At 37.9% G+C, this 24,317-nt stretch overlaps 1 protein-coding gene and 1 pseudogene across 8 annotated transcripts in view; both read left to right on the top strand.

Annotated features, from left to right (window-relative positions):
* The window catches only part of NRIP1 (nuclear receptor interacting protein 1), a 103,388-nt gene extending 79,282 nt beyond the window's left edge, over window positions 1-24,106 (top strand). For 5 of the 8 annotated variants that reach the window (XM_061627917.1, XM_061627918.1, XM_061627916.1 and 2 more), the window contains 2 exons: window positions 1,440-1,609; window positions 20,134-24,106. In XM_061627917.1, the coding sequence (XP_061483901.1) occupies window positions 20,428-23,925 (3,498 nt within the window). In that variant the 5' untranslated portion in view covers window positions 1,440-1,609; window positions 20,134-20,427 and the 3' untranslated portion in view covers window positions 23,926-24,106. Of the gene's footprint in view, window positions 1-1,416; window positions 1,610-2,409; window positions 2,596-20,133 lie in introns of all 8 variants that reach the window. The other 3 variants (XM_061627922.1, XM_061627921.1, XM_061627923.1) reach the window with 3 other exon arrangements.
* On the top strand, window positions 14,687-14,805 carry LOC133386273 (5S ribosomal RNA; annotated as a pseudogene).
* Window positions 24,107-24,317: the final 211 nt, after the last annotated feature.

Here is a 24,317-nt window from a genome sequence, read left to right on the forward strand (position 1 = left end):
CTATATGTTGTATATCAGTTCTGTGCATTCAAATGATTATAGCTTGCTTGAAGATGAAAATATATTCTGAGTAAAATTGTTTCTGTGCCTAAGTGCTTTTTGCTGTGTTAAGATTTATATTTTATCAGCTTATTTTTGTTGTATGTTGGTAAGTTTGAGTAATCTCAAGCTGCGCCCACTGCCTGTAAGCATTCCATATGAAGATATCTGATATTGAAGAATATCAGATAAAACCTATGAATATCTGAAGTACCTCTTGCTTTTAAACAAGGGGACATTATATATACAGTTAGTATATGTATGTTATCTTTACTTGTATGTCCACCAAAACTTAAAAGTGAATTCTGCTTCCGCTAATACTTTGATTTTCTCTTCAAACAGCATCAAGTTAAGAAATGTTTGAGATCTTGATTCATGTCAGTTTTGCAAGAGTGAAAAGCAGGGAAAGAAAACAATTACCAGGCATTACCATCACACCAGTTCAAGAGGCAGCAAAAGATATCACAGCCCTGCTGAACATACACCTCAGAAACAGAGCTCCTTTGGGGAGGATTATTTCAGGTCTCAGGAGACTATAGTCCAGAGCAGTATTGGAGAAACACTCCAAGTTACAGGCTGCCTTCCAAAAGATCTGTTGGTTAACCTAGGCTTATTCTGGACTCCCAAAATATTCAGAGACCCATTATATATTTGGACTTGCAGTGCATGCTGTACCCTTTTTCCTAAGTCCTGCAGTCCATTCCACTTTCAGATTGCACGTACTTTGCAGTCTGACCTATCCACATCCAGATAGTGGTTCTCTGCATGCATCAGAAGTAACAGGAAATAGAAGTAAATAAAATATAAGAGACAATACTCCAAATGATATATTGAGCTAGAGCAGGAGTGGGGAACCTTTGGCCCTCCAGATGTTGCTGAACTACAGTTCCTGTCAGCCCCAAGAAGCAAGATCAATGGCCAGGGATGATGGAAGTTGTAGTTCAACAACATCTGGAGGACTAAATGTTCCCCAAACCTGAAGCAGAGGAAGACTGTCAAAGACAGGCTCCTGCTGGGAGGAAGGGCGGGATATAAATCAAATAATAAATAAATAAATAAAATTATATATTTTTAACACCATCAGTTTAAAATAAGTGTTAATGCTTCTTACAAATTCACTGGTGCACCAAAAGGCAGGGTAATTAATATTTGGGCTCCTACCTTAACTTTCACATTATATAAGCATTAACAAAGTTCTGTAGTCTTTTCTGTGCTGACTTACAATTTAGAATCCATTCATCCATGCTTTGTCTTTGAGCACTAGTCCTCTTCCTTTGAGGTTTGGGATAAGTGTGAAGTTGGAATCAATGTTATTGTTTAATAAGATATATACTTTAAATTTTAAACTTTTAATTCTTCTGATTGCAAAATTAGCAGGTTATTATGTTTTTTTCTTACAGATTACTGAGGTATATGAGGGTATATGTACATCCACTAAAACAGTGCACTAACACTGGGCATCAGTAATCTCCGAGGAGAAAAAAGACAAATTGAAAAATAGCAGTCTGAACAAGTCCATAAATAAGAAACAATAGAAGGATCTTCAAATGAATGCAACAAACAGAATCAGGTAATCTGGACCCTCAGAATCTTGTCACAGACTTGGGTGGGGGGTGGTATTCCTGCCTTATTTTAGCTACAAAGCAGCCCTTGCCAGTGCATTTATTAAGAATGTAAATGTTTTCCTGCTCCTCACCCAACAATTGTAGCATCTCCCTGATGTTGTGGTCATAGGGGAGCTGAATGCAATTCTCCTGCCAAGTCTATTAACTCTGAAGCAGAATCCTATTTGTTACAGTTGGCAAGGGTGGATGGCAAGGGAACCCCCAAATTCCTACCCTTCATGACTCAAAGGTTCCCTGTTCATCAAATAAAGTAATGAAGTTACTTTATTTATCCTGGATCTTAAAATCTAATTCTACCATTGGAAATTGGAGGTGATTCATAGGGTCTCCATAAGTCAAACTCAACTTGAAGGCACATAACAACAACAAAGGACTCCAAACCAGGTAGTGGTACATGAAGCAAAATGCATGGATGCCTCCTATTGCTTGAAAGGGTATGCATTTATTTTTTTAAAATGATAAACTTAGAAGAAAATGCAGTGTCAAGTTTGAATCAGCATGTCTGACTGGTGACTTGAGGCTTATTATTTGTTTACCCACAGCTGGAAAATGTTTTTTTTTTTTTTACCACTGAGGTATATATTGTACTGCTACTTAGATTCCTTTGCCTCTATGCGTGGATCACATAGTCATTCATTAGGTTGTAGGCATCATTTTTAAGACTTAAGTTTTATTGTAGCTGAAATTAAAATGTGCCTAGAGAATTATTTGCCATGTTTGGTTGGACTCTACTGAATCTTGCTAGGATAAATGGAAGCGGTGGCCCATGTGGGGGTGAAGAGTGGAAATGGAGTGAGGTCAGGAGAGTTCTGAGTGCCAACCTGGAGCTCCCACAACTTTGTCATTGCCTCACCCTGTCCTGGTGAACACAGCACTGGAGCTGAAATAGTGCCGCTGCTGCTGCTCTACCCCCACTCACACTTCACTGCTGGTAAATGGCATACCTTTGTTTTCAGCTAGTGATGTAATCCTGTGTTCTGTGATGGTGAATTTTTAAGGAAATAATAAAATTAAAAGATCATAAATTCATGACAGATTGGGAATAGTTGTAGTATTTACATCTTGCTATATTGTATTTATGGAGGACTAGATTAAACGTTTCAATTTTCAGATCTATAGAAATGCTTTTTAGGGAGAGGGGAAGAAATATTTCCAGGGTGGTGGTGGTAATTCAAAGAGCTTGAACTTTTTTTTGTTTCCTTGTTTATTTTGCTCCTATGTGTTGCTGTTGTTTCCTTTCATCTGGCAAAAAATGTGGCCATCCGAGTCCTGATGGTTGCAGTGCAGTCATGTGATACCATTACACCAGCCACACTGGTTGCCAGTGCATTTCCAAGCCAATTTAAAATGATGGTTTTAACCTTTATACCCATAAATGGTTTGGGTTCAAGTTATTTGAAGGACTGCCTGCGCTCATGTCAACCTGCCTACATGTTAAGAAAAATGATGGATGCTTTCCTTATCTCTTCCACCCCGATCTATAAAATTGGTAGACACAAGGGAGAGGGCCTTTTCCTTAATGGCCCCATGACTGGAATTCTTTGCCAGCTGACCTCCAAAAAGCTATTGCATTCTATTCCTTTAGAAGGTCTTTGAAGACCTATTTGTTTCGGCTGACCTATGCTTTTTTTAGCTAATAGCTTGAGCAAAATTGTGTTTTATATTCTGGGCTGGATGTGTGATTTTAGTTTTGCTGGTTTATTAATGTTGTGGGTATCTTGTAGAAATTGCATTCTCTTTGTTCTGTCTTTCACTTTACTATTGAAGCTGCAATTTTAAATTGTTTTTATGTAAGCCACCTTGACAGTTTTACTCATTTAAGGCGGTCTGTAAATATTTTAAAACAAGATCTATCTCAAGGGTGGGGTACTTGTGCCCCTCCAGTTGTTGGATCGTTTTAATGTAGGCGTGAACTAATGTTATGGGAAGTTGGATCTATCCCACAGTCTCTAAATTAACATCCATTTCTGAGAATATACATCTTCCCTCCATTCAAATAACAACATGAAATTAAGAGGGAAAATGCAGCTATTGTACTAAAGTCTGCATTGTGGCTTTAATTAGATAATATAAAAAACAGCCTGTTGGATTAGACCAAGGCCTGCCTAGTCAGACCACAGTGGTCAATCTGATGCCTATAGAAGGCCCATAGGCATTGTTCAAAGTTGGCATATTTAACAAACTTGAGGTTGTTGGGTTGGTTTTTTTTCTCCAAATCATGTTTCTTGGTTTGTATGCAACAATGAGCCTGGTGTATCTCTCGTCCTAGGAAGAGGAAACAGATGAGGGAAGTGCATGGGTCCAGGGTGCTTCTTAGGCTCACAGTTTAGCAGTATGTGCAAACAGACTTTTTCATTGATGGCTGTTTGACCAGCAAAGTAAAATAGTCATAGTCATAGTTTATTAATTGCAGGGCCATAGGCCAACGCAATATACACAAAGATATAATATTCGATACAAACAATACAATGAATATACTTACATATGTATATGTATATATATGTGCAAAAAAGGAATAAGCTAAAAATGTTCACAACAGCAGGTCGGTAAATAACAATAATCATGTTCTTATATTATCATTTATTATATTCGTAGCATTTATATGGAAGATGATTCTGTGATAAATTTAACTCTCAATTTCTTTTTTTTTTTTTATATAATTTTTATTCAAATTTTTCCAAAAACAAACAAAACAAAGTAAGAAAAAACATAACAATATTACAACAAAAAATGAAAATAAAATGGTTGATTGACTTCCGATTTGTCACAGATCAGCTATAAGTATATAATATACATCAAACCTGTCCCTTAATATATATACATACAAAATCCCTTTTCTCCATAAGCTGTCTTAATTAATCATCAAATCCCAGTATCATCATTTTATTTTGATCTTTCGACAAAAAGTCTAAGAGAGGCTTCCAATCCTTAAGGAATGTATCTGTCGATTTTTCTCTAAGTAAACACGTCAATTTATCCATTTCTACTAAGTCCATTAATTTCAATAGCCATTCTTCCATTGTTGGTATTGAATCCATTTTCCACTTTTGTGCATATAATAATCTTGCTGCCGTAATCATATATAATATTATTCTTCCATATTTCTTTTCTATTTGTTTATCCATAAAGCCCAATAAAAAAAATTCTGGTTTTGACTGAATATTTATTTTTAAAATTTTTTGCATCTTCCTGCCTATCTGTGCCCAGAATAATTTTGCCTTTTTACATGACCACCACATATGATAAAAAGATCCTTCTTGTTGTTTACATTTCCAACAAACATTAGAGACATTACTATACATTTTTGACAGCTTTTCTGGAGTCATGTACCAACGGTACATCATTTTATAAAAGTTTTCTTTAAGATTATAACATAATGTAAATTTCAAACCTTTTTTCCACATATTTTCCCATTGATCCATTTGTATGTTATGACCAAAATTTTTTGCCCACTTTACCATGCACTCTTTTACTTGTTCTTCCTCCATATCCATTTTCAATAAAAGTTTATACATTTTTGCAATTATGTTTTCATCATTTGTACACAAACCTATTTCAAAATCAGATTTATTTATTTCAAACCCATACATTTTCTTGTCCATTTTATATCTTTCTAACAATTGTAAATAGGCAAACCAATGAAAACTATATCCTTCCTTTATCAATTGTTCTCTCTCTTTCATTATGTGTTCTCCATGTACATTTTCTAATAGTTCTTGATAAGTTAACCATTTCTCTTTTCCAGACATTTCTCTTCTATAAAACGCTTCTTGACTTGAGACACATAATGGTATTTTCAAATAAAACCTTGGTTTGTATCTATTCCATATTTTCAACAGAGGACGTCTTATAAAATGATTATTAAAGTCTACATTTACTTTTACTTTGTCATACCATAGATATCCATGCCATCCCCACTTCAAATTGTGGCCCTCCAAATCCAATAGTCTTTTATTCCTCAATAAGATCCATTCCTTTATCCAGACTAAACAGCAGGCAGCAAAATAAAGTCTCAAATTTGGTAATCCCAGTCCTCCTCTTTCTTTAGCGTCTTGAAGTAATTTAAATTTAACTCTTGGTTTTTTTCCTTGCCATACAAATTTAGAAATATCTTTTTGCCATTGTTTAAAAGGTAAATCAGAGGATATTACAGGTATTGTTTGAAACAAAAACATCATTCTCGGTAATACATTCATTTTTATCACAGATATTCTACCCATTAATGACAGTTGTAGTTTATCCCATCTTAGCAAATCTTTCTTAATCTCTGTCCATAATTTTTCGTAATTATTGTGAAACAACTTTGAGTTTTTATTTGTCATGATGATGCCTAGATATTTCAACTTTTTTTCTATTGTAAAATCTGTCTTGTCCATTAACTCTTTCTGTTCCCTTAAAGTTAAATTTTTCACCAACATCTTTGTTTTTTGATTGTTGATCTTAAATCCTGCTAAAGGTCCAAATTCTTTTAATTTGTCCATCAGTATATGAATTCCTTCCAAAGGGTTTTCTAGTACAATTATCAAATCATCAGCAAATGCTCTCAATTTATATTCTTCTTTTTTTATTTTTAATCCCGAAATCCTTTTATCTTGCCTTATATCTCTAAGCAGCACTTCTAAAACCAGAATAAATAAAAGGGGAGATAATGGACATCCCTGTCTTGTACCCTTTTGTATTTCACATGAATCCGTTAAGTCTCCATTAACAATTATCTGGGCCTTCTGTGATGTATAAATCGATCTGATCCATTTTATAAAGTTGTCTCCAAAATCCATTTGCTCCAAAACCTGGAACATAAATTTCCAATTCAAATTATCAAATGCTTTTTCAGCATCTAAAAAAATCAGAGCTGCTTGTTTATCATTTCGTTGTTCTAAATATTCCAACACATTCAAAACATTCCTGACGTTGTCACGTAATTGTCTTTTAGGTAAAAACCCTGATTGATCTTCCTGAATAAATTGTTGCAATATTATTTTCAATCTTTCAGCCAAAATCATTGTAAAAATTTTATAGTCATTGTTCAGTAGAGATATTGGCCGATAATTTTTTGTTTTAGTTAAATCTTGGTCCTCTTTAGGTATTAATGTTATATTAGCATTTTTCCAACTATCCGGTATCTTTCCCTCTTGCAAAATAGAATTCATTGTAGACTGTAAAGGTAGCAGGAGTTCTTCCTCCAAACATTTATAATACATTGCAGATAGCCCATCTGGTCCTGGTGCCTTTCCTAATTTAATTTTATTTATAGCTTCAGATATCTCTCTTGACGTAATAGGGCCATTAATAACTTGTCTCTGAAAATCTGTAATTTTAGGCAAATTCTGTTTAAATAAATACTCTTCTATTTTTTCAGATGGAATTTCTTGACACTTATACAATGTTGAGTAATATTGATGAAAAATCTTTTTGATTTTTACATTGTCTGTCAGCGTCTCATCTCCTTCTTGTATCTTTAAAATAATATTTTTTTGACGTTCTTTTCTTAATTTATATGCTAACCATTTCCCAGGTTTATTTGCAAATTCAAAAGTCCTTTGTTTAGCAAAATTTAATTTCCTTTCAATTTCTCTAACTGTCAACATTGATACTTGCTTCTGTAACATTTTAATTTGATTTACAATAGAAACTTTAGCTGGATTCTTTTTCAATTCTTCCTCTTTTTGTTTTATTTCTTCCAAAATTAATTGCATTTTCTGTTGTTTCTTTTTTTTTAATTCAGAATTACATTTAATAAAGTATCCCCTCATAAATGCCTTACTTGTATCCCAAACAATATTTTCACTTGTTCCTTTATGTAAATTATATTCAAAGAACTCCTTTAATTTCTTCTTACATTCTTGTACTACTTTATCATTCTGTAATAAAGATTCATTTAGTCTCCATCTAAATCCAAGATTTTTTTTTTTTTAAAGTTAATATCACAGGATTATGGTCCGAAAAAGTTTTTGGTAATATATCCATTTTAAAAATATCCTTCGCTAAAATTTTTGACATCCAAATCATATCAATCCTCGAAAATGTTTTATGTCTTTCTGAAAAATAAGTAAATTCCTTTGCATTATCATTTATATATCTCCAGGTATCCACCAATTCTAGATGTTCCATGAGTTCAAAACAAATCTTCGGTAATTTACCTTGTGTCTCTTTGATATTTTTTTCAGAAAGCCTATCAATTTTTGGTGAGATTACCCCATTCCAGTCACCCATGACACACCAATGCTCATATGAAAACTCTGACAATTTTTCCATAAGTCCTGTATAAAACCTTGTTTTATCTTCATTGGGGGCATAAATACCCACTATCAAAATGTTTGTACCTTGTAAAGTAATTTCAACCCCCACAAATCTACCACTATCGTCCAATAATACCAATTTAGGAAGCAATTGTGGGTTAATATAGAGAACAACTCCATTTTTTTTTTTTGGTCCAGCTGAAATAAATTCTTCACCCAAATTTTTACAAATCAAATATTTAGAATCTTTCTTCTGAATATGAGTTTCTTGTAGACAAATTATATCCAATTTTAATTTTTTCAAATAATGAAACACTTTCTTTCTCTTCTGCGCCGTGTTGGCTCCATTTATATTCCAAGTTAGGTATTTGTAATCCATCGTTAAGCGTGTATTTTAAAATTTGCCTGATGCTCCTTTTGATCCATCATCTTCCTTCCCCTCCTCTGCGTATCCTTGTTGACTTTGTTTCCCAGGAACTGTATCCATATCTTTGAGTTTATCTTCTTCCATATCTTTTGAAGCTTTTCTCAAGAAGTCCCTTGCTTTTTGAACCGTATTCAATCTATATTTCTGTTGTCTGAATGTAAAAATCACTCCTTCTGGAACGTCCCACCTAAATTGAATTTTGCATTGCTTAAGTTTTTCTGTAAGGAAAGCATATTCTTTTCTCTTACGTAAAAGTCTAATAGGAATTTCCTTCATCACCAGTATTTCCTTACCATCAATTTAACTCTCAATTTCTGAACTATTAAAGCAAATAAAGCTACCTTACATGTTATTTGAAAATTTTGATCTGACATTAAAAAGACTATTTTTTCCTCATCCGTAATCAACCCATCTGCATCCAACAATTCCTGCAAAAGATGAAGCCTAAGATTGTAATATATTGGGCAATATAGCAAAATGTGCGGGAGATCTTCCTTCACATTTAAATCACATACACATTTTCTCAAATTCTTAGGAACGTTTGCTATTGAGCCCAGTCTGTCAGCATTAGGAAGAGTGAAAAATCGAAGAGCAGTGAATGCATGTCTTAAATTAATGTGAAGCGGGTGCAGAAGATATTGGGAACAAATAGGGTCCGTTTTAAATCTCCAATACCATGGGGCTGCATGAGAATTAAGTAAAGTAAGTCTATCTAGATATTTACAATGGTTAAAAATCGTTTCTCGGAGCGTCTTATTTGAGCCTATAGTATAAAATTGCTGAGGAGTTAGGTGATATCTGTGCAATAATTCTTCTATTTTGCTGCCCCAGATTTTGTTTGAAAAGGGGTGGCAAAAACAACATTTTAGTAATTCTTTACCTTGTATCGCGGTAAAGATTCTCGCAAATCTCAGAAGAGCTAGGTGTATGTGGGCGCTGAGCAGAGGGATACCTATCTCCGCCCTAAGCATAGCTGCAGAAGTTCCAGGAGGGAGAAATAATAGGCGCCTAAGAAAGTTTGTCTGGATGGTCTCTAGGGTTATAATAGATGCAAAGTAAAATTAGACTGGCATGTACACATTTTCTTGTGAGACAGAACTACTTTGAGATATAAATAATGGACTTGTGCCAATGAGGACTTCATTCTTTTGATTTAATAGTGACTTTATTTTACTGATTATTTGATTTATATCCCGCCCTTCTTCCCAGCAGGAGCCCATGGTAACGTGTTATGTAAAGATGAACCATGATTTAGTGCAGAAGTGGCTAGCCTGAAGTTACATGTGGCCCCCAGAAGCTTTTTTGTGGCTCCCAACGACACCATCCATATTATCTTTAGCATCTGTGGCTTTTAGTTTATCTGTTTGGGGGTGGGGGGAGAAGACACTGTGTCCTAGTGTCCTAGTGTTGCCCTAGTGAGTTCTAGTTGTAATGACTTAGTTTTGGGTGACTCCAATATTTTCCTGTGGAGAAATCCCACCCCACCCCCAATTGGCTTGTTTCATTTACTTCCCTATTGAGTGTACTATGAATGCTTCCATTGTAGTTGGAAACTGTTGTGCTGAGTTTGGGCCTCTTCTGCTACAGCTAGCACCTTTATTTATTAAATTTATATCCTGCTCTTCCTCCAAAGCAGCCCAGGGCAGCAATACCACCAATATCTGCAGCTTTATTTTCTATAGATAGTACCATTTTCTCTCACCTGCTGGCTCCAAGAACAGTCTAAGTATACATTGTGCAACTGCAAAGAATGAATCTCTCCCTCAGATACTTCAGGTATTCTTGGTATTCTTGATCTGGGTTTAAATGTGTCTATACTAACGGATAGAACTGGGTCTGTGGCCTTAAAAAATTCAGCCAGTTTTATCTTTCTAAATAGCTGCTGGAGCTGTATCATAGAGTTGAAGGAATCATGTTTTGGTGTGGGTACAAAAGACAAACCCCTACCTAATAACTGCAGCTCCTCAGGACTAAAAAAAACTCTTGGATAAGTTCACTACCAGTGGGTTTTAGTATTTTTTTCTTCTTTCTGTACATTTCCCTGCCTTCCCCATATCTGTTTCTCTTTCCATAGGTTCTTCCTCGATTGTTCATTAAAAAAGCCCTGTCTGAGTGTGTTGCAGAAGACCCAGACTGGGAACTTTCACCTGAATCCCAAATGGTGTTGTCTCCTGACTTATCCCAACCTCTATCAGTATCACTGCTGAAGGACACAGATTTTTTCTGTTTAGAGGTCTCTTTTTGTCTTTTCCAGCTGTATACCTTATGTTCTTCATAATCTTTTAAGTCCCTTTGGAATTTGCGGAGTTTAAGTTCTTTCAATTCCTGATATTTTTTCTCCAAATCCTTATCTAGTTGTCCCATTTTCTCCTGAAGTGCTCTGTCCCCAATATCTTTTTTGATGTTATCCATAAGGTGGTTTAATTCTGTATCTATCCTACCTGCTTCTTCCTTAGATGTTTCTATTAGAAGAATCATTAAATCTAATGAACATTTATTGAGTATGGCATACCACCTGTCTCTAAACTTTTCATTATGTGGGAACACCCCAGGGTCTTTCATCATTGATATTGCCTTGATTATATTATATATTTTGTAATTTATTGTGTTTGGGCACTGATCTGTTTACATATTCTTTGGCCATTTTTTAAATACTATATGAGAACACATAAGGATTTTATATTGATTGTTTATATATATTAAAAATTTGATATTATTTTATAATAATGCATTTTATGTCTGTACCTTAATTTTGTTTTGGAGCACTGTTTTTGCGTTAAGGTAGATTTTAACTTCACAGTTCTTATTCTTGGGTCAGCACCTGAAAGTGAGCGTTGGTAGCAGAAAAAGAAGGTAGGGTGGGAAATGCTTCCTTTTCATGCTGATTGGTTCCTAGGGAGGTCTCATGTTGTGGGAGAAGGAGTGAGCAGGAAGGACTGAGGAATGTGGAGATGATGATGGAGAGCAAGCAAGCGAGTTAGGGGAAGTGGTGTGACTATCATGAAGAGACCCTGTACTTCTGAATTTGCCACTATATTACTGCTTAAACCCAATGTTTGAAGTTGACTTGTATGTATCTGGCTGTAGCATTAAGAAGAGCCTGCTGGATCAGGCCAGTGGCCCATCTAGTCCAGCATCCTGTTCTCACAGTGGCCAACCAGGTGCCTGGGGGAAGCCCGCAAGCAGGACCCGAGTGCAAGAACACTCTCCCCTCCTGAGGCTTCCGGCAACTGGTTTTCAGAAGCATGCTGCCTCTGACTAGGGTGGCACAGCACAGCCATCACGGCTAGTAGCCATTGATAGCCCTGTCCTCCATGAATTTGTCTAATCCTCTTTTAAAGCCATCCAAGCTGGTGGCCATTACTGCATCTTGTGGGAGCAAATTCCATAGTTTAACTATGCGCTGAGTAAAGAAGTACTTCCTTTTGTCTGTCCTGAATCTTCCAACATTCAGCTTCTTTGAATGTCCACGAGTTCTAGTATTATGAGAGAGGGAGAAGAACTTTTCTCTATCCACTTTCTCAATGCCATGCATAATTTATACACTTCTATCATTTCTCCTCTGACCCGCCTTTTCTCTAAACTAAAAAGCCCCAAATGCTGCAACCTTTCCTCGTAAGGGAGTCGCTCCATCCCCTTGATCATTCTGGTTGCCCTCCTCTGAACCTTTTCCAACTCTATAATATCCTTTTTGAGATGAGGTGACCAGAACTGTACACAGTATTCCAAATGAGGCCGCACCATAGATTTATACAACAGCATTATGATATCGGCTGTTTTATTTTCAATACCTTTCCTAATTATCCCTAGCATGGAATTTGCCTTTTTCACAGCTGCCATACACTGGGTCGACATTTTCATCATGCTGTCCACTACAACCCCGAGGTCTCTCTCCTGGTCGGTCACCGCCAGTTCAGACCCAAGAGCGTATATGTGAAATTAAGATTTTTTACTCCAATATGCATAATTTTACACTTGTTTATATTGAATTGCATTTGCCATTTTTCCGCCCATTCACTCAGTTTGGAGAGGTCTTTTTGGAGCTCTTCGCAATCCCTTTTTGTTTTAACAACCCTGAACAATTTAGCGTCGTCAGCAAACTTGGCCACTTCGCTCCTCACTCCTAATTCTAGGTCATTAATGAACAAGTTGAAAAGTACAGGTCCCAATACCGATCCTTGAGGGACTCCACTTTCTACAGCCCTCCATTGGGAGAACTGTCCATTTATTCCTACTCTCTGCTTTCTGCTTCTTAACCAATTCCTTATCCACAAGAGGACCTCTCCTCTTATTCCATGACTGCTAAGCTTCCTCAGAAGTCTTTGGTGAGGTACCTTGTCAAACGCTTTTTGAAAGTCTAAGTACACTATGTCCACTAGATCACCTCTATCTATATGCTTGTTGACACTCTCAAAGACTTCTAATAGGTTACTGAGACAGGACTTTCCCTTGCAGAAGCCATGCTGGCTTTGCTTCAGCAAGGCTTGTTCTTCTATGTGCTTAGTTAATCTAGCTTTAATCATACTTTCTACCAGTTTTCCAGGGACAGAAGTTAAGCTAACTGGCCTGTAATTTCCGGGATCCCCCCTAGAATGTTGCTTCTTAAAACCAGTGCCAAAATTTTGCATATGGTATACTTTGATTCCTCCCCCAAATCAACACTTTTCCTCTTACTTCTTTGTATTTTAAGTAGTAAATATAAGGTTTTATCATATTAAGTAAATATAGGGTTATATCCAACAACATGTGAATGGAAATTAGCTTGCATAATGGATTCTTCCCTTGTCCTCCTCCTCACTATAACCTCTGTACTTCCCCAAAAGCCTCTCTATTTATTTATTTGATTTATATCCCGTACTTCCTCCCAGTAGAGCATGGGTCACCAATCTTTTTAGGCTAGTGAGCACATTGGTATTTTGAATGAGTGTCACCCCTTCTCTGCACCTCTCTCCCCACCCCCTCAACCAGAAAGACAGAAAACAGGAGTGAAAAGTTGGATCCAGCAGAATTTATCTGAGCCTTGACAAAACACAAAGCTGAAAGAGGAAATGGGAAAGAGTGTCACTCTTCCAACTTCCTCCTGCAGCTCTATGTTCTTTACAAGGGAGAAAAAAGTAACCACCCTTACCACCCTGACCAAGGGGCAGTTAGTAGGAGAACTCAGAGGCTTTGTGGGGATAGGGCAAGACCTCAAGGATCCCATTATGCCCATGGGTTCCCCTATTGGTGATCCCTATTTTAGGGGGTTGAGGGACCTATTGAACACTGTGAACAGTGTCATACAGGTCTGCATGGGGGGGGAATCACCTGAAATTGAATGAGGAATCTTGTGCCAATGAAAGGGTAAATCAGCAGCTCCCTGTGGTCATATGAACATGCATTGCACATATGCACAGGCCACTTAGGATTAGCGATAGAATTTAAGGTTGGAGGAAGTCACTGGGTTACTTAGTTTATCCAAAATATAGACTGTGACAGGAAGTAACTTCTTGTTTCTTTAACATAAGCTAGTTTTCTATTTGTGGTCCTGTGTTTTGAATGCTGTGCTACACAAAATAAGTACAGGGATTTTTTTAAAAAAAATCAGAACCACTATATAAGGAAATGCAATGTATTTTGTGGTAAGTGTACTAAAATCCCTGAAGCTTTGATCAAAACCCAGCTGTTACATCATCCCTGTTTGTAATCTTGCTTCCTGATCTGTGACCTTGACCTTGTACCATGTCTGTATGTCAAATCTATTTTAGCAATGGACAAGCCATGGGATTTTTACTGCAGCTTTACACAATTGTTCAATAGGATTTTAAAGTTGAAAATAATTATTTAATTTTTATTTGTTCTCCAGTAATCATAAATTTAAAGCACAGTACAAATATTTATAGTAAGGATTTTAGAATATTTTCTGAACTGAGCATTATTTGTCAGTAATATGACCATTATTTGTCATATATATTTTGTGTTCAAGTCTTCTCCAGCTCTCAAATTCATTTTTATAGCTGAGTTTGGCTTTGATACATTTATTTCTGCATTATCAACTTCATTTTTACCATTCTATTCCTAATTTAGTACTATAATTAAATAAACACATAATAATGTTTGGCCAGGACTGTACTGAGACTTTGGAATGTACTGAGTCACAATAATGTCACAATGATTGTCCTAACTCTCAATTATTCATTTTGGCAATTGATCCATTCTAATAATTGTTTTTCATTAAAATTCCCAAACAGATTTCTATAAGTAATGAATTGTGCATGTGTATGTGTTAAATAAAAACTGCACTATTCATATTTTTTAGCTCAAAGAGTTGGAACTTTTCACAAAGAATAAAGTATAATAATTAATAATAATAATCAGCCTACGGCCATAGTACCCTGAGCACACCTGCTCTCGTCTGATCTCAGAAGCTAAGCAGGGTCAGGCCTGGTTAGTACTTGGATGGGAGACTGCCTGGGAATACTAGGTACCATAGGCTTAGAGGAAGGCAATGGTAAACCACCTCCAAATACCTCTTACCGTGAAAACCCTATGAATATATCCAAAAGATTCATAGGGTCACTATAAGTCATAATCGACTTGAAGGCATATAACAACAACAAATAATAATATATCTTCAATTTCTTAGACATCTATTAATGAAACAATCTCAAGGCCACTTACAGTATAAAAACACAATATAAAACACACACAGAGTAAAACAGAGCAACTACAAATTCTCATACACAATTCTAAGAAGCAAAGCAACCTCCCTCCCGCCCCAAAACGTTCATAAAATTAGAAGAGACCGGGGGGGGGGGACCAATTAAAATGCCCACAAGAACGCAAAGATGTTAACAATCAAATGCCTGGGAGAAGAGGAAAGACTTTCAGTCTCGCTCCTCTTATCAATAATTTAGGCTTCAAAGTAATTGGTTGTGAAGTTCTCATATTGAGTAAAATGTTAAAATGTTTACTCTTAGGGGCATGGTTTAAATGAGAATCACATGCAAATGCAAATTGCTTCCCATTCCTTACTTTTTAAATGAAACTTACTACCTGGTTCAACAACCTTGGCATTAATAGAATAAGCAGTGAAGATAAATAACCCCTTCTTGCTATTTTGCAATTACCTTCCTTCTGTAGCATTCATGAAGACACATATAAAACATTCTGGTAAGAGCTATCCACAACGTTCTGATTATCTGTCATGTCTCTGCTTCAAATAGCTGTCATTTTAACAACATAACATTCGAAAAATTACTTAGTGTGTGTGTCCTTTAACTTAAATAACATATTTCTTCCTGTATTGCGTTATTTTCTCCAATCCAGAGATCTGTGAGAAAAATAGTGTTTGTCCAACCTAGGGATGGGATCCGCATTTTGGTGCCAGTCATACTTTCTTCCTGTACCCTTCATAAGGGATCAATGTTCACTATTTGCGATAAATGCCGATTTGGGTTTTTCCCCACAAAAATATCAATATTTATATTTTTGTAAAATACTGTTTTTCATATTTTTTTAAAAAACCAATATTTTCTTCAAAATATTAGTACTAATACTTATTTTTACTTTCCCCTAACATATGCATTTTGCAAACATTGTTTGATTGTTGAACTTGCATTGCAAAATGTGAGTGTGAATTTATAAGGAAGACTGTGTTTTGGTTCTGAGGTTTTTATTTTTCAGAAAGTGCAAATTTGATCGATTTGGCTTGAAATGTGAACTGAATATAATTTCTCACCATCCCTGCTCAAGTCCCATCTTCCCTGACCATTGACCTTGCTGGCTAGCTGGGGCTGAAGGGAATTGATGGGCCTTGATAGCTGAGGCTGATGGGAGGCCAATAGCAACCAGAGGGCCACAGATTTCCCATGCTTGAACTAAGAGGTCCATGCAAAAGTGACATGACAATCTAAAATTGAGAGAGACTTGATGTGGAGAAGGCTGATCTAGGGTTTTTAACTAGCCATAACCAACCTCACAGTAAACTCTGTATCTTAATTGTTACAGTATTTATTAAGGAAAGTATACACCAATGTGAGGTACATGCTTTCCTGCTTCAGCCATAGTTCCCTGGCTTCAAATTTGGGCACTAGGGATCAGCAGAGGTGCTTCAGTTTGTCCCTGATCCTGTGCTGCATTTCAAAGATGCAGCACAAGGTCAGGAACAAGACCCCATACCTTCAAGGTTTTATCAACACTTATAAATATCTGGACAAATTTACTAATTGTTAGCCACAAGTAGTTGAAATATTTGATTAGAGGGTGGAAATAAAGTGTACAGTCTGGTTTAAATGTCATATTCAAACAAATTCAAAGTTTTACATTGAAATGATTGTTACTGGAATATTTGTAAATATTTCAGTACACGACAACTCAATATCATGTGTTTATTTTAAATTATGTAGATTTAACAGCACAATCCTGTGTGTATATGCATAGAAGTAAGCAAGAGACTTGCTGCATAAGTGTATTTAGGATTCCAGCCTAAGGAGGTGGAGGAGAGAAGGTACTGAACATGGTTACTAGTTTCAGAATGCCTAAAGAGCAGATTTCCTACAGATAGTCACTTGGGGAAAAAGTTAATTGCTAAGCCGTGGATCAGACCTTGTATTTATAGTGAAGTAGCAGAGCAGAGGGAACAAGTTCTCCCTCTAGACCACTCCATGGTCTGGCCTCTGAGCCCACTGGCACAGCCTATTAACTCCCAAGGTGCAACTCTGGCTAAAGCACAGCCAAATGGTGTCGCAGGTTGCGAGCCACCAGCTGCACACCCAAAGAAATACTTTCCCCATAACAGCCCATGTGGTGGCACAAAGAGAGCCCCTTGTGAAGTGGCAACCCATAGCGTAATATTTATCCATTCCAGATGTCCAATTTCACTTGTATTTTATTCATTCATTATTTTACTAATTTTATGAAATGATGCATTTCCACAGAAACGTACAGTTTGGAAAAATTTTCCAGCCCACCTCACTACTTAAGACTAAGGTTTTGCTTTGTTAGTTGTTCTTTCAAATAAGTCTATGGCTTAGTGTCCTTCTACTCAGCCCTCCCTCCACCAGCGGGGAACCCCCGCCAGCAAAAGGGCATGTATCACTCGTGGGAGCAGATGTATAGGAAGGTAGGGTCGCAGCCTCTGTACCAGATGAAGTTGATACCAGGCTGCCCGACTTACTGCAGAGACCTGGGCCTCCATGGACAGCTGGGAGTCCAAAATGACCCCCAGGCTGCGGACCTGGTCCTTTAGGGTTAGTCTCACCCCATTAAGCACCAGGTCTAAATTTCCCAACCTTCTCTTATCCCCCACCAGTAACACCTCGGTCTTGTCGGGGTTCAGCTTCAGCCTGTTCTCTCCCATCCATCCACTTACGGACTCCAGGCAATTGGACAAGGTTTCCACAGCCAACTCTGGTGAGGATTTAAATGAGAGATAGAGCCGCGTGTCATCCGCATATTGGTGACACTGCAGCCCAAAACTCCTGATGATAGCTCCCAGCGGTTTCATATAAATGTTGAATAGCATGGGGGTGAGGATAGAACCCTGTGACACACCACAGTTAAGGGGCAAAGGGTCTGAAACCTCATCCCCCAACGCTACCCGTTGATATCTGTTGAAGAGATAGGAACAGAACCACCGTAAAACAGTGCCTCCTATTCCCAATCCCTCCAAGCGATTTAACAGGATACCGTGGTTGACGGTATCGAAAGCCGCTGAGAGATCCAGGAGGACGAGGAAAGTATGTTCTCCCCTATCCAACGCCCTCCTCATATCATCCACCAGAGCGACCAAGGCTGTTTCAGTTCCATGTCCAGTCCTGAAGCCCGATTGGAATGGATCTAAATAATCTGCTTCCTCCAAGTGTGTCTGTAACTGTTTAGCCACCACACGCTCAATCACCTTGCCCAAGAATGGTAAATTGGAGACTGGGCGAAAGTTGTTTAAATCTTGGGGATCCAAGGAGGGCTTTTTCAAAATAGATCTTATCACTGCCTCCTTGAGGGCTAATGGCATTGCACCCTCCTCCAAGGATGCATTTACCATTGCCTTGATCCCTTTGCCCAGTCTCTCTTTACAGCTCATAACGAGCCATGAAGGGCAAGGATCAAGCAAGCAAGTGGTTGGTTTCACCGTAGAGAGCACCTTGTCCACTTCATCAGAGAGAAGAGGCTGAAACCGATCCCAGCAGACCGGACTGCAACTGGCCGCCTCTGGACCACTACTTGTAACCATGATGTACGGAATCTTGCCCTTTAGGCGATCGATTTTATCGGCAAAGTGTTTTACAAATATGTCACAGGAGGCTTTTGACTGTTCCATAGGTTCCTGCGCAACTGGACCGACCAGGCTTCGGACCACTTGGAACAACCTCCTGGGACAGCACTCTGCCGACGCAATAGAGGCAGCAAAAAATTGCCTCTTTGCTGCCTTTGTTGCCTGCTGGTAGGCCGCTATTGCCGCTCTAACCTGTGTCCGATCGCCTTCAGCGATCTAGAAATGTGAAGGAGTATAGGGATGAGCATGCTAGCTCTGCTCACTCTGTTGCTTCATTATACCTATCTTAGCTGCTCTCCAAATGTTGGATGGCAAATATTTGCAGCAGGCAACCCGCTATACTCACAGATGCCCTCCAACCCCAGTTATGCACTGTTCTAAACTGCACAGGAAACCTACAGGAGTACAATATGCTCCTTGGATGGCAGCAGGGATGGACACAGTGATGTGACAAGGGGAGTAGAACACTCATCCTCCCTCACATGATGGGCATAACATAACAGTGTGCATTAAATTTATTTCGAACATAGCTGTAAATTACTGTATTTCCATTGTCATTCTCATTCCTCAATTCATTGCATGAATATTTGGGGGCATAATCAAGAGATGCATATCTATTGTCATTGTTGTTGTTCTAAAGAATTTCTGTATCAACAGTTCCACATCATCAGGGAAATCTTAAACTGGATTTCCAATGAATGTTGGGCCATTCTTAAGGGACTAATTGAACTAAATTCTCTGTTTGAACTTCTAATAAGACTGCTGCCATTGGGAGCATCATCAAACATAGAGGCCTCTCTAAATTAGAGTTCTAAACTAAGGGTTATATCTCAGTGGTAGAGCACCTACTTTGTATGCAAAAGGCTCCTGGTTCAATCCCTGGCGTATCCAGGTAGAGGTGAGAGAGAACCCTCTCTGACATCCTGGAGAGCCACTGCTGGTCAAGTAATACTGAACTAGGTAGACCAATGGTCTGGCTCGGTATTAGGCAGCTTTCTATATTTACGCCTGTTTATCTTTACCTTTCCAAAGCTTGCAGTGAAAGCAGCAGGAAAAAAAGCTAATGCTGAGATCTCTGCTAGGTCCTAGATGACTTTATTACTGAAATCCAGTATGGTATTACCTCTCTTCAGACATTCAAAAGAATGTGTAAGCGCACAAAGTACGTAGGGGGCATAAGCCTGCACACACCATCAATGCCACCTACACTTCCAGTCTTCATGCACTGAGCACAAAGATCTGAAGGGAGATTCTAAGCATATTCAGTGCCTTTGAGATGGAACATGCAGGGCCAGCGCAGGAGGGGAATTTGGGATGGGGCAGCACATTGTGCCCTCACACATTTATTTGAATGCCTCAATAGGCTATTCTGGTAACTGTTATCAGGACTTTCAATAAATGTTGTAGAGCAAAAGGAAGTGCAAGGTGATTGTTCAGGAGGATTTTGCTGGGCAAAAGTCTGGGATGCATCTCTATTTTTAATTGAATATAGTTAACTCTAGATATGTTTAAATACTTTTGTTCATTTATTTTCTTTTTACTTCATAGGAATCAAGCAAGCATAAAATGAAAAAAGGCTGAAAAAGAAATCCTCAGTTCCAAGAAACCCACTAGAAGAATCTTCATAAATGCATGTGCATATTGCAGCAGAGATGGATAAAAATGGAACTTCTCGTCTTCCACAAAAACTGGAAGAATCATTCAAAGACTTTTGCACCTGTTTTGCATCAAATTTTGTAGGCAGCTGTAGACTCGCTTATTAGTCTGAACCTCCATTCACCAATAACAAATTAGTCCTTAATGTGAATAAAAAGGGAGCCTTTGTGGATACTTGTATTGAACATGACTCATGGAGAAGAGCTTGTCTCTGAGATGCACCAGGATTCTGTTGTTCTAACTTACCTAGAGGGATTACTAATGCATCAAGCAGCAGGAGGTTCCGGTTCTGCAGTTGACGAAAACCCTGTTGGGCCTGGTGCAGAAGATCAAAACTTCAATGTTTCTGGAAATACGTCTCCTAGCTATCAGAGAGATGGTTCAGTTCCCAACACGCATACATATCAGGGTTCTGGCATGCTGCATCACAAAAAGGCAAGGCTATTACAGTCTTCTGAAGATTGGAACGCAGCAAAGAGAAGGCGTTTGTCTGATTCTATTGTGGATTTTAATGGGAAAAAAGAAGCTTTGTTAGCTGGCATGGTTGAAAGTGTGCCTAAAGGCAAACAGGATAGCACATTACTGGCCTCTTTGCTTCAGTCATTCAGCTCTAGGCTGCAGAGTGTTGCTTTGTCACAACAGATTAGACAGAGCCTCAAGGAGCAAGGGTATTCCCTCAGCCATGATTCTCTGCAAGTTGAGAAAGACTTAAGGTGCTATGGTGTTGCATCCAGTCACTTGAAGACTCTCCTGAAGAAGAGCAAAGCAAAAGATGAAAAGCTGGAGACTGGTCTGCCTGAACTAACAACAAACCTGGTTAAAGATCGGTTTATAGAATCTTCACAAACAGGACAGAGTGGTTCCAAGGTGATGAGTGAGTCGCTGTCTTGTGCTGCAAGATTACAAGCTGTTGCAAGCATGGTGGAAAAAAGGTCTAGTCCTGCTACATCTCCTAAACCCAGTGTGGCTTGTAGTCAGCTGGCCTTGCTTCTTTCAAGTGAAGCACACTTGCAGCAGTACTCCAGAGAACATGCTCTAAAAGCACAAAATGCAAATCAAATTGCAAGTGAGAGACTTGCTGCCATGGCAAGATTAAAAGAAGGTGTTCCAAAAGATGTTGGCCATTTCAAACTGTCAAAAGGAATGGAAAGCCATCTTAATGGTCAGGTAAGATCTTCAACCAAATCAGTAACCAACAAAAGCAATATGACACATTTTCAGAGTCCCATGGGGGTAATTCATTCATCTCCCAAAAGCATAGGTTACAAAGCAACAGTGGAAAAAAATCATTTGAAAGCACCTACCAACAGTAGTTTACTTTTGCATCTCCTTAAAAATCATAGTGCTACTAAGCAAACTAAAGGGTACGAACAGAATGGAAGATCCAGTATTTTTGAGGAGAGTAGTACACCAACTACTGTTGATGAGTACTCAGACAACAATCCAAGTTTTACAGAAGATGACAGCAGTGATGATGAAAGTTCTCATTCTAATTGTCTTCCTATAGACTTATCTTTCAAACAGAAAACAAGTAAACCAGATTCTGGGCAGCCAGCTTCTCTGGACAATTTAACTCAATCCATGCTTCATAACTGGGATTCAAAAGTTCCTTGTCTCGAAAATATAGAAGAGAGGGAGCCCTCTAAAAATGCAAAATTGAATCCACATCATAAAGTAACTTTGCTTCAGTTGTTACTTGGCCATAAAAATGAAGAAAATATAGAGAAAATTACAGAAACTGAGGGCACTTTAGTTACAGCTGATGTGGCAAAATTTAATTTAGCAATGGGTAACAGAACTCCTATGACAGACTGCTCTAGTACAAATCGAATTACTCCAATAAACACTCCCCCTTTGTTAAATTCTACAGAAGCAGATTCACCCATCAACCTTTCACACCATTCGCCTTTATTGGTCAAACATAATTCACCACCATATACTTGCATCATACAGCCTGAGAGACTGATTAATCCGGCTTCTAAACACTTGATAGATCTTACAGCGCACAAAGAAATTCAAGGAACTAAGCAGAATAGAAGTGAAACTGTACAAACATCCCCATCTTTTAGTGCGAGTAAACTATTGCAAAACTTAGCTCAATGTGGGATGCAATCTTCCATGTCAATAGATGAGCAAAGGCAAACAGGCAAACAGATGAGAAACATAGAGAAACCAGTTGGATTGATAGATGGGTTAAATAGCTCCCTGATTATTAATACATCAGGTGCACATGAAGAAAACAAAATTGTCAGTCAGCCGCTACCAGCAGAACAAAGATTTCCCAGTTCAGAAATCCAGAATCTGCTTGAAAGACGCACTGTCCTCCAACTGCTTCTGGGAACCACCAACAAAGGTATGACTGAAACAAAAGAGAAGATGCTTTCAAAAAAAGAGAGTTTACAAGAACCAAGAGAAAAGGCTTTGAATGAACAAATATTGACTGTAAAAATAAAAGCTGAACCTTCTGAGGAATCAAATGCCCTTCAGAATCCAAATGCACAGCAAATAAGGGAAAGTGTTAGCAAGAAATTTCACGGAATAGCTCATTCATTAGAGAAAAATGCAGCTACTCCTCCAGCATCAGAGGAATTTAAACCCAATCCTCTCTTACCTCAAGGCTTTTCTTTTTCAAAGAATGGCCTACTAAGTCGATTGCTGAGGCAGAGTCAAGATAGCTACTCTGCAGATGAACTGGACAGGAGCCACAGAAATGCTGAACAGACATTTGTGGAATCAAAAAGTCCTAGCACAGTCCCAAAGAAGAGGAAGCTGCATTCTGAACCTTCAGAAGGTTATTTAAAATTACTAAAAAATTACAAAGGTAACATATCTGATGCTGCAAACAATAATAAGTCTTCTGTAGATGCCTTGTATGGTCCTGGGCTTAACCAGAAAGAACTGAAATTTAGCAGAACTGATGTTGAATTAAAATACTCTTCAGGTCATGGTTCAAATGCTGAAAATGAAAATAGGATTTGGTCTAGAGAAAACAAAGGATTTAATGTGTTGAAACAATTGCTTCTATCAGAAAACTGTGAAAAAGACATGTCTCACCATAGGAATAATTCAGCAGCAACTGATGGCAAAAAGAAAGGAATAAAATATAATCTAGCAAATAACAAAGTTGAATTCAGTGTCCCCTCAGTACATACACTAATGGGGAATCCTGGGCAGCAAACCAATTGTTTGGATCACCAAACATTTCAGTATTCAGTTGCAATGAAGAGTCCTGCAAGTTCTCCCTTCACTGAACATTTGGGAGGCACAGTTTCATCGAAACCTGAATGTGACCAGTTCAGTGTTTGCCATGTACCTAGTGAAAGGGGACCTATAAAATGGGTCATTGCAGACACAGACAAAAATGAACCCGAGAGAGATTCCCCAAGACTGACCAAAACTAATCCAATATTATATTACATGTTACAAAAAGGGGGGAATTCTATTAATATTCAGGAAGCACGTGGCAAAGATGTTTGGAGTGATATATCATTTACAGAACATTCATCATCTGTCACATTCAAGAAAGAGTTATCGCCTGTTGCAGAATGTAAAATGCCATTTCATAATGTAAGAAATCCTTACAGTAGTAATTCAAGTAATAAAGTGGCCCTTCAACACAAAGTGAATGGAGAAGTATATGGACTCTTAGACAAAGTATTAACAATAAAAAAAGAACCAGAGTAAATTATAATCATATTAAAGAGTTTACAGTCAGGTTTAAATATTTGCTTTAAAAATAGTGTTGTATAAATCTAGCATGATTTGAGAAAAGCATGGTATAATTGAAACACGGTTTGTTTGATGAACATTTCTGCTGATATTTAAAATACATGTAGCTATTTTTTATTTTATTTTTATTTTTGCTTTGTAGGAAATTTGTCACAAGGCATCTGTCATCACAAGTTGTTGTTCTTCATGAGAAATCTGACTGAAGACTCATACACATTTCTCCTGGTATAGTTGTTGCTGTCAGTGTATTTGCAATGACTTTTAGACGATATGGTTCAATTTCCTGATGTGTTTCATGAGCATACAAATGATGGACCATGGTCTTCCCATGGACCTGGGATGTCATG

The sequence above is a fragment of the Rhineura floridana genome, chromosome 5 (genome assembly GCF_030035675.1).
Source record: "Rhineura floridana isolate rRhiFlo1 chromosome 5, rRhiFlo1.hap2, whole genome shotgun sequence".
In the NCBI taxonomy this organism is placed as follows: Eukaryota; Metazoa; Chordata; class Lepidosauria; order Squamata; family Rhineuridae; genus Rhineura; species Rhineura floridana.